A 10,740-nucleotide genomic window follows, 5' to 3' on the forward strand; every position below is an offset into this window, starting at 1 on the left:
CACACACACACACACACACACACACACACACACACACACACACACACACCTAAATAATTCCAAACAAACCACTCAGTCATAAAAGTAAGAACAGCTGTTGATACAAGAGTTTGCACTAAATAAAGAACTACGAAATATCGGCTTAAAAAAAAATCGATTATTATAGAATGCATAAATGATGAAGATGCACCTAAATCTGGGGGATTCCCTGAGGCCTACATTCACAGTTTCCTGCTAAATCCGCGATGCATTATTAATGAATCATGGACATACTGTGTCCTAGCCTTCAGAGTACTAATGCCAAAGAAAAACTGCATGTTTATATACATACAGAGATTCAACAGAAGGCAGGTGCATCTGATTTTCACAGGTCCTTGATCAGCGTCATCACACTGCAGCTTGCTTCTGTTTGAGACATCAAACAGCACGATGGGATGTGCATAAAGGAAACCTCTGCACACATACGTGGTTAGATCTCTCTGGTGTAGCAGGGGGATAATGGCGCAAAAAAACAAACAAAAAAAACATTGCAGTCTTTTTCTGTGCAGCTCTAAAACCTTGCGCCTAAATTATATTGTTTAAAAGGGAAAGTAATCATTTTGGGAACTAGTGTCTGAGCCTAAAACTGCTGCTTGAAATACTTCATGACTGGACATCAAACAAATAATAGACCACCCCTTACAGCATCTTTATCATTATGGGAAATATATCCATTTCTATTTTTCTATTCTACCTAAAGAGATAACGGTGATTTTCTATTAAAAAAAAATGGGTGTCTAAACTTTAAGGATATGTGGGATATCAGATATTACAAAACACAATTTTTTTATGATTTCAGCAGAGTGGCAGAGAGAAGAGGTGGGCATAAATTAAGATGAGTATATACCTTTAAACAGAAGTGGAAGCTTTGAAACATGAGTCTCAAAACTTGTGTGATATGTTCAATTTAACAGAAATTAAAACATGATTGTCAAGACTGAGCAACTTGCAAGCTTAGATTCACTGCTGGGATTTATGAATTTAAATGTCATCATGGACACTTAAATCAAGTCTTAGGTGAAGTTTGGCATTTTGAGGTGAAAGACGAAAGAACACAGCCAAATTTAATATAAGCTAAAACGCTAACCTCATCAATCATGCATCGATTGTGCTGTAGGTGAAAGGTGAACAAGAAGAGGCCCCAGTGGGACGGAGACGAATAGATTCAGTGATAGCCGCGAGACACTGACACTGACTAAACAGACACTGACAAGACAGTTACTTAACCAAGCATTTCAATAACAGCTGTAACCTCGTTTGCTGGAAGAAATGGATAATGGTTAAACCAGCTCACTCTCCCTTGAATTATGACTTTCAACATGAGAACCACTATGTCAGCAAGCAGAGCTGAGCACTAAAGTTTTTCTATTAATCAGATGTTCTTTATGAAGTAATTCGAGGGTTGGTTTTAACAAATTGAACTGCTTGATGTTGGGAGTACTTCAGCACAGGTAGCAACATCAACAAGCTGCGAGCGAGCTGTTCAAAACACGTAGCACTTTCAACTTCAAGAAATGATTAAGCCAAACGTGAGCGGCTTCAAAACATACCTTTTATAAAAGTTGTTGTGTGGGTGCAAACACAGCACATGCCAGTAATCCAGGCAAAAAGCTTTGAACTTCCACATCCTCACGTCAAACAGTCAAACGGTTGAACAGCTGTGGAATCGAACAACATTAAAAGGCACCATGGCACAAGCAGAGGAGCAACCAGTGAATCCCAGGCATGGACGATAAATCTGTTCTCCTCTGGAGCTCCAGCTTCGCCACTGCCACTGGATGGCAGCCTGAGTGGTTTTAACCCGCCCAGAACAACCACATCACTTCTGGACCCGTCTCAGTCATCGCCAAACCCAGAAAGCCAGGCCTACGAGGAACCCTCTGGGACTGATTTGGACCAAGTATTAACGCTTGGGTTCCACCTCCCAAAAATAATCTCTATATTAGCTGCTTCTGCTTCGTTTTAACTCTTATCCAGGTCAACCGTGTGTCCTCTGTGCTGGTCCCTTCACACAGTGCGTCAGCCTTGGATCCTCAGAGACATCATGCCTGTATCTAATGCTCTGCGTCGCTCCAGCAGGCACAGGTAGGGGAATGTGTAGGAACGCAGATAGGAAGAGGAATTCCAAAACTCACTCATCTGTGTTTGAACAGCACATACTCAACAGGAATCCTCTTCTGTCTCCTCCCGCTGCAGGAACAAACTTTCCTATGAGGCAAGAGACCGGATCTTTTCTCTCACTGCCAACATGGATTCAGTAATGCCATCTACTGCTCCTGTTCTCCTTCTTCCAGCTAAACCCCAAACCATTGCTGTCCTCCTATCTCTGTCTCCTGCTCCTCATCCTCTCCCTCTTGCTCTCTCTGTCTCTCTCTCCCTGTTACAGCCGCTGCCATCCACACAGGACCTCCCAGAAATGTGCCGATTCTGGTTGCTGGGCAACACTACCGTACTACTGAAGCTTCAAATGGAAGCTTCGCAGAGCAGCCAGTGATTGGTCGGCTTTTCAGCGAGGAGGGACTGCTGCAATGTTGTATGACCACATGAGTTTATATGCATGCTTTGTTAAAATAAATATGAGCTTCGAGGTTTCTCCGATTTTTGTCAGCATAAAGAAATATTTTTTAGACTCTTTTTTTAGACTCTTCAAGGTCATAGAATCATCATAAAAACCATAAGTGTGCCTAGATTGCTGGAACAAATGTGAGATTATAGTCAATAAAATGATTCATACACTCTAAGTAAGATATGAAAGGTGCATTGGCAGACCTATTCAGAAAGAATGTAGTAAAGGAAGAATGGATTTCAGGTGCATAAATAAGGCCGGCATATTAAACCCTCATAGATAAGTTTGTGTCTGTATTAAAACTGTGCTCATATGTGCTGCAGGTCCTTGTAGAGCTATAAGGCTTAAAACGTTGCTCTCCTTTCTGTCTAAAGGGGGTTTTGCATTTGAAGAGAAGCACAGAGCTGTTCTTTCTCTGCCTGAGATGCAGTGCCACGCTGCAGTGCCACCCAGTCCCAGCAGTCATGGGAAACGGGCGTGGAAGGGCCTCTCATCAATATTCAGCCATTGTTTATGTCCAAACACACAAACACTCAAAATGCCACATATTTACACAAACAATTAAACTCACGTATGCAATTACAGACAAACAAACACGTGGAGTAATGTTCATATTTACATATTAATATACTAATTACTATAGTTAGATCTGTTTGGGCTGAGGAGTCAATCACCACATGACTCCTTTCACACAATATGGGCTTCATGTCCGCTTTCCCAAGCCAAGATATAGAAAGACCAGAGCAGGACAAAGGCTTTAGTGGGAGCCTATGTGAACAGAAGGGAGACTGAGGAATTAATGAACCTAAGCACCATTCATCAGGCTTTTGTCACAACTTAGGCCTCCTGATTTACACACATCTCACAGAAAAATCAGCAAATCTGTGCTCTTCCTGTCAATTTACTTCAGCGAAAGCTGTAAGTGTAGAAGTGCGCTTACCCTCCTGTGTACATTACTGCACTCTGAATTTTAGTGGTTACATGTCATGTGACATTTAAAGACGATACCTAGAGATGAAGACGACAATTAAGCTCTAGGTAAAAAGCATGTATCTGCACTTAACTTCTGTTCTTCTCACCATTTGGAAATGGTGATGAAAGCCCTTTTAGTTGTCCCTTTCTTTTTCACACCAGTGGTTAGTGTATGTAAAAACCTCACTGCATTGTTAGCAGAACATATTACAGTCTGTCAAGGCAAAGAAGTACGACTCTTACAACAATATAGATGGCATAATAGCTTAGCGGCTCTGATTCAAGAGCACATGACAGACTATTATTTGGGGTTTTTTAGGACAAAGACTTGAGTAAATGCGTATACAAGTGCAACAGGCTGTAATTTCCTGAGCAGATTGACGATTGTTCAAAATTGTAAGCTTAGGCATGTCCACATGTGTGGGGAGCAAAAATGTGAGAGCAGAGAACTGTTCTGTTAACTGTGGTCAAAATGGGTGCTTTTCACTATAAAGGCTTTTACTTTAAGTTTTTACCCTGTAAAACAATGTCAAGTGCATTTTTGCGCAGGTCAGAGTCAAGAGCAGTAATCAACTGCATCGCCCCAAGTTACAAAAAAAAATAATAATAATGTAAGTCAAACACAGCCAAAAATTGCTGGCGATAGCTCAGGAGCTAGGGCAGGTCATATGGTAATTGGAAGGTTGGTGGTTCAATCTCTGGCTGCTCCAGTCTGCATGCCAAAGAATCCTTGGGATTCCGCTTGATGCATTTAGAGTGTGAATGTTAGATTGAAAGCACTTAGATGTAGAAGAAAGTGCTTGTATGAATGTGTTTGTCAGTGGCTGAAAGAGAAACATTGTATAAAAGCACTTTCATTACTCAAGTAGAGTGGAAGAGCACCAGATGAGAACAAGTCCATACACCACGGATCACACATGTGGACCAATATGCTGAGCCATCTACAGTACAAGCTTTTCCAACTTCTCTTTCTAAGGCTACGTCCACACATACCCGGGTAATTTTTGAAAACGCAGATTTTCTATGTGTTTGCACCTTCCGTCCACACGTAAACGGCGTTTTCGGTCACTGAAAACGGAGATTTCTAAAAACGCCTGCCAGGGTGGATATTTTCCAAAACTCAGTTTTTGCATTTACGTGTGGACGAGAAAAACGCAGCGTCAAAGGTGTGCGCCTTTTTTGACGTCACACTGTGCACCACATTATTGTTTTGGTGAAATTAATTTCTACAATACTGTTACTGGTAATTGTACTCTCTACAGTGTTTAAATGCTTACATATACACACACAGTTACTGTCCCTCCCCACATACGACTCGGTTCTATGCCCCAGCTTTGTTTACTATTTCCCACCGAGGCTTCTAGACTTCTGATTGGCCAACATTTCTACACTGTTAGGAATATATCGCCACCTGTTGCTTTGGCATGTTCCTGGCAGCGTTTTCCTTAATTTCTGCATTTACGTGTGGACGGGATTATTTTTTAAAACGGAAATGGAAAATCTCAGTTTTCAAAAATACCCGTGTACGTGTGGACGTAGCCTAAATCCTTGGCATTAATACAGAATAGTTCCCCCACTTTGCAGCTGTAACAGCTTCCATACTTCTGGAAAGGCCTTTTAAAAGATTTTAGAGTGTGGTTTTAGGGGATTTTTTGCTCATTCACCCAGAAGACCATTTGTGAGGTCAGATACCAATGTTGGCTGAGTGGGCTTGGCTTGCAATCTCAGTTCTGGTTTATCCTAAAGATGTTCAGTGGGGTATAGGTAAGGGGTCTGTGCAGACCAGTCAAGTTCTTGCAAATCAAACTCATTCAAACATGCCTTTATGGACTTAACGGTGTCCCATTGCACAAAGTAAAGCTGAAACAGAAAAGTGTCTTAACCGCATATAGTAACCACAAAGCTACAAACACAGAATTGTCAAAAGATTTCTGGATGAATGGAAGTATTAAGACTTCCCTTTACTGGAAGTAAGCGACACACCCCAAGCCCAGAAAAACAACCCCATAGTGTTCTCCTTCCTCCACCAAACTGTACAGTTGACACAAAACAGTCAGGCAAGTAACATTCTTCTGATATTTGCCAAAACTCAGACTGACCCATCAGACTGCAAGATCATCACTCCACAGAACACGTTTCCACTGCTCCAGAGTGCAGCGGCGGTGTGCTTTGCATTGACTATTGAATGCTTTACGTCACAAGGCTTCAGCTGCTTGAGCTTGGACGCCTGTTACATGAAGGCCCAGGGACAATTTCTGTGGTGATGTTAATGGCAGAGGGAGCTTGGAGCTCTGCCGTTATCGAGTCAGCAGAGAGTTGGCGACCGCGGTCTGTAACTTTACATTTTTTGCAACTTCATGACCAAGTTGCTGTGGTTGCTAAAGACTTTCCACTTACAGCTGATCATGGAATATCTAAGAGGGAAGAAATTCATGAACTGACATATTGCAATAATGGGATCCTATTACAGTACCATGGTCAAATTTAGTCAGCTGTTTAGAACGAACTTCACAAATATAAAGCCAAATTGCATGGCTAGGTGTTTGATTTTATACACCTGTGGCAATAGGGCTGAAATCACCTGAATTCAAAGATTAAATTCTGTGTTCCAACACTTTTGTCCATATAGTGCATGTAAAATAAAATAAAAAATATATAAATATTCCAAATCTTTCATGACTGAAATCCTCAGAGCACTGCAGGTGGATCAATACAGCCCACACTCTCTGAGATCAAAAAGGCTATAAAATACCTGTTCAACCATCAGTCTGAATACATGCCCTCATTTGAAAGGCCTTGTGACAGGTTTTGTCTCCACTGTGCTGCTGAATTAAACTAGTGTAGTGATAAATGATGATACTGAGCACTGCAGCCACAGGACCCCACTTCTCCCCCATGACTGCCACAGTCAATCACTGATAAGGCTCCTTAAAGACTCCATGATGAGGGGAAAATATGGGGAAAGATGGTGGTTGCCTTTGCTAGTAGGAACCTGGTAGGATGATGGCCTTTACCAAAACCATGCCAGGCCTTATAACATCAGGAAAAAGCTACACAAGCACGCATTATGATGACATAATTATACCCATCATTTCATTAAGTGCACAGGTGATCCTGAGCTTTTGATTTATTTCTGTGTGAAGGACAGTCTGTCTGAATGAATATGTTAGAAAAGTTCACCCCCTGGTGGCAAATTTGGGTAACTTTCATATTTTAAAGGCATCGAAGCCACAAAAGCTGATGTAATCGGAGCAACGAGGAGTCCGACAAGTTTGCCGATTCACTCAAGAAAACATAAACAAATAAAACACCATGGAAGTTATTTCTTCCTAATTCATACCACATCACATAAGCAGGGCATCACTTAGATCTCCAGTGGCCAACTTCAATAGGCTTCACAAAAGGATCCATTTTTAAATCACTACAAATGTATTTATTATAAATAGCAGCATAAAATTTAAGAGTGTGCCATGCAGCTTTTCTTCCTCATCTGTTTGGGATGCTGACGTCCTGAGCCCAGCATGTTAATTTCATTACAAGCAAAATGGAGACACAGAAGTTAAAGTGTCCAACTAGCATGACAGCTTATACTACAGGGCAGCTAATCTTACACTAAAGTTACAGCAGTTTGCATGTGCACAAGCTCCTGTATCACACAGATTGTACAGTACAGCTGCTCAGCTGTCAGCTGTCAGCCTGAAAGCAGCCATGCAGAGCATTAGTTGGATGGTGAAAAAAAAGGACAGAAGCAGAGGCGAAAGAGAATGAAAGAGAAACAGAGGATGAGCCATACTGACTGTAAATTCACTCCTCCAGTTTTTGTTTTGCATTGAAGCAGGAAAATCCAGACACAGTCATAAAGCAAAGCAAAGACAAAAAGGAGAAAAATAAAAACAAAGTGGGGGAAATACTTTGTGGCTTCTGGAGGAGGATCTCACAGCTTTTAGTCTCTCAGCCGTCCTGAAGCTGTGTTATAACCTTTGGGCTGGTAACAGAACTGCTATAGTATATGCACTTGTCCAGGATTTGTGAATGCAGGTACACTGCTTTGAAATGTTTAATATCCCTGATAGGATTAGCATGTCTTGTATGAAACAATGTAAGGCAGCATGAGCCACTTGGTAGGCACTGTGCAGAAAAGGCTTTAAGTGTGACAGTTACACCTTTCCCAATTATGAACAGAAAACCATGAAAGTCTCAATCAAAATGAAAAGACAACAGTAGTCAGTGATCGCTTGGTTTCGTTGTTATTATGTAACATTGTTGCAGACAAACACATCCGCATATCCATTTTTATTTTCGCTAAAGGAACAAAATGTTCTGGAGATGCATCCTTTTCTAAAGCACCCAACTCTCCTCTGTGCTGAGGCTTCTGACGGTGCCATTGGCAAAGGCAGAGGCTTATTATGGGCTGTTTCAAACCACAAATGCATCAGCACTAGCTACTCCCCTGAGGAAACTTCAACTCACTGAGATGTGCCCCCGAGAGCCCCACAGCTCCCACTGGTTTGATCATCCTCACACATGGCTGACACAGCTCCAGCTGCAAACTCAGCCACTATCTCAGTGTCAGTCGACAGATGTCCAGCTGCTGACGTTTTAGTGTGCAAATGACAGCCTTTGAGCTGATTGAGCACAGCCAAGTTTGTGCCATTTCGGCAAAAACCAAAATGCTACTGTACTGCTGGTACATTTCTGACTGGATGTTGAAGTATACTATGCACCTGCACCTTCAAAAAAAAAAAAAAAAAAAAGCATGGCATTTGTTTTCATATATTCTGTTTAGTTTTCTGCCAAAAACAATGCTGATGAGGTAAGAGGGGGAACTATAAGGTGTAAATATCCTGCCATCAGTCAAAAATTAAGGACTGATGAGAACGCAATTGATCGACAAACACATTATATATTTAAGTCCTTGAGTAAATTAAGAATTGCCATGAGGGACACTAGACACAGACAAATAAAAGAACAAAGGGCTTTCATGAAGACAGGTTTGTACATACAAAGAGCATGTGCTTTAACAAGTGACTCACTTCCTGCTTTTAAGCATTATGCCCCATCAGCTGATGCCATGTGAACTGACAGCATGCTCGTCGTGCCTTGTGCTGGCAATGCATTACATGCAGTTGTTGTCTTATGCAATAGCTCCATGCATCTCACAGTTCCTGTCTACAGCAGAGGCATATTCAGAGCAGTGCTGGCAGTTGTCTTTGAGCTTGAGCCTCTGACAGCAAAGTGTGCTGGGTCTGCAGACTGAGAGAGCACGCAAAGTGGAGGAATGTGGCGTCACTGCCTTACCCCCTTGGTGACGCATTCTCTTTTTCATCAGCATTGGCGTCACTTGATCAGGGGGCAATGCATTTAGAACATCTAGTAACAGGGATTGGCAATCCTGTTAAAAATTTATTCACTCCACAAATGCCCTCCAAGAATGCATGGCTCATCTCAACGAAAGATAAAGCCAGTTGATGCTTATTACCTGCCTTGTTCATGAAATGTTGTATATTCGGTGCACTGCAGAATATATAAGAAAGTGATTCTGAATCCCAAAAAATAATCCATGCACAAAGATCACACCTTGTGGATGCGAATGTTACGGACAATAGTGATACCAGCTCAATTGATTTTTCACGCATCTCGACTCCAACACATGCATTTTTTATGATTTAGAAAACCAAAAATAGTCTATTATTAAAAAGCAACAACTCTTTTTGTGCACACGCTAAATCAATAAGTACTGAATAATGTGGCTGCTCAGCATTTCGGGTGCAAAGTGACTACTGATTTATGTCCCTCAAAACAACTCGTGTCAGTGTGAATATGATGTAGAGTAAATGTTTTGCATAAAATACCTTCTGAAAATGCCTGAATTATTCTTCTTTAAGCTTTCCTTGCAAGAATAGTATATATACAGAAGCCAAAACCAATGCATGCTTGTTCCACTGTACTCAACTGAACAAATTACACTTTGTGTATGATGGTGTATTCAGCTCAAGACAACCTCTGCATCCCTTTAGGGCAGGAAAGTCTTTGGTGAAACCCAGGACATCATCATCCTTTTGGCATTCCACTGCTGCAGGGACAGCATCGGAATTCCAGAGTGAGGTGGGCGGCTGCCAAATACGATGAAATGACATTTACAACACAACATGCTTGTCCAACTCCAGCTCCTCATTAAAGGAGTATTGAACAGACATTGTGATCCTCAGTTTGTTTGACAGACACAAAAGTCACAAGCATTAGTGTCAGTCAGCAGTACATCTTCTCAGTCTCCAGACAACAATAACCACAATTTGCACAACACTTTCACTTTCCTGCTGTCAGCTCCTCACCCAGGTCATGTGACAGTCTTTGGTTAAAGATTTTACTTGGATTAGAGCTGAGAGGGAATGAGGATGAAAGAAATAAGCGACCATCTCTGAACACAACTGCTTAATATGCAACAACAAAATCAGAAATGCAATTCAAAGTTAAGCATAAAATTACAAAATTGTAATTATGAAGGAAACTTTAAAATCTGAGGAGTGTCCATATTTACTAATACAGGCTGAACAGAAACAAGGCAGAGATTAAATCTACTAAATGGCAGTGCCAGATTGCCTGTGAAAGACTCAGTGGAGACCCATGAAGGTCTCATATTCATTAAGATGACGGATACCCACGTATGGTATTAAATCCTGACATGACAGCGTAATACAGCTCACCGTTATGCATCAGTTAGTGAGTACATGTGTGAAGTTCAAGTACATGGTTACACTCAAAGGGTTGTAAGGAAATCAGAGGGTCTACAGTGATGCAGCAAAGACACGCTTTAAGAGGGAAAACAAACCTGAAGGTCCCTCTGCAGAGAAATAAGGCAGCGAAATGCTTATTCAGCTGATGTGTTTATGTGCTAGACAGCAGAAGAGCACATGTAAAAAAAATGTGGAGCGCAACAACAACAATAATACTATTATTTAGCTTCAAAAACACATAAGAGGATTTTGTCTCTCTGTCATTACAGGAGAATTCACACATAATTTACTGAAGCAGAAATGCAAGCTTTCCACACAGACCGTAGGACTCATCGCCATCCCAAAAATAACAGCTTAGACCCAGCCGCATTTTACACACACACACACACACACACACACACACACACACACACACACACACACACACAC

General features: G+C 41.4%; 1 protein-coding gene across 4 annotated transcripts in view; it reads right to left on the reverse strand.

Moving 5' to 3' along the window:
• The window catches only part of LOC102200246 (IQ motif and SEC7 domain-containing protein 1-like), a 94,558-nt gene that overhangs the window by 40,317 nt on the left and 43,501 nt on the right, over positions 1–10,740 (reverse strand). Inside the window, exon 1 of one of the 4 annotated variants that reach the window (XM_005749047.1) lies at positions 1,590–2,136. The exons of the other annotated variants lie outside the window; for them this stretch is intronic. Within the exon in view, the coding sequence (XP_005749104.1) occupies positions 1,590–1,666 (77 nt within the window). The 5' untranslated portion in view covers positions 1,667–2,136. Of the gene's footprint in view, positions 1–1,589; positions 2,137–10,740 lie in introns of those variants that run through there. 4 annotated transcript variants of the gene reach the window in all.

This window comes from Pundamilia nyererei, unplaced genomic scaffold (assembly GCF_000239375.1).
Source record: "Pundamilia nyererei isolate P.nyererei 1_Seehausen unplaced genomic scaffold, PunNye1.0 scaffold00236, whole genome shotgun sequence".
NCBI classification, from domain to species: Eukaryota; Metazoa; Chordata; class Actinopteri; order Cichliformes; family Cichlidae; genus Pundamilia; species Pundamilia nyererei.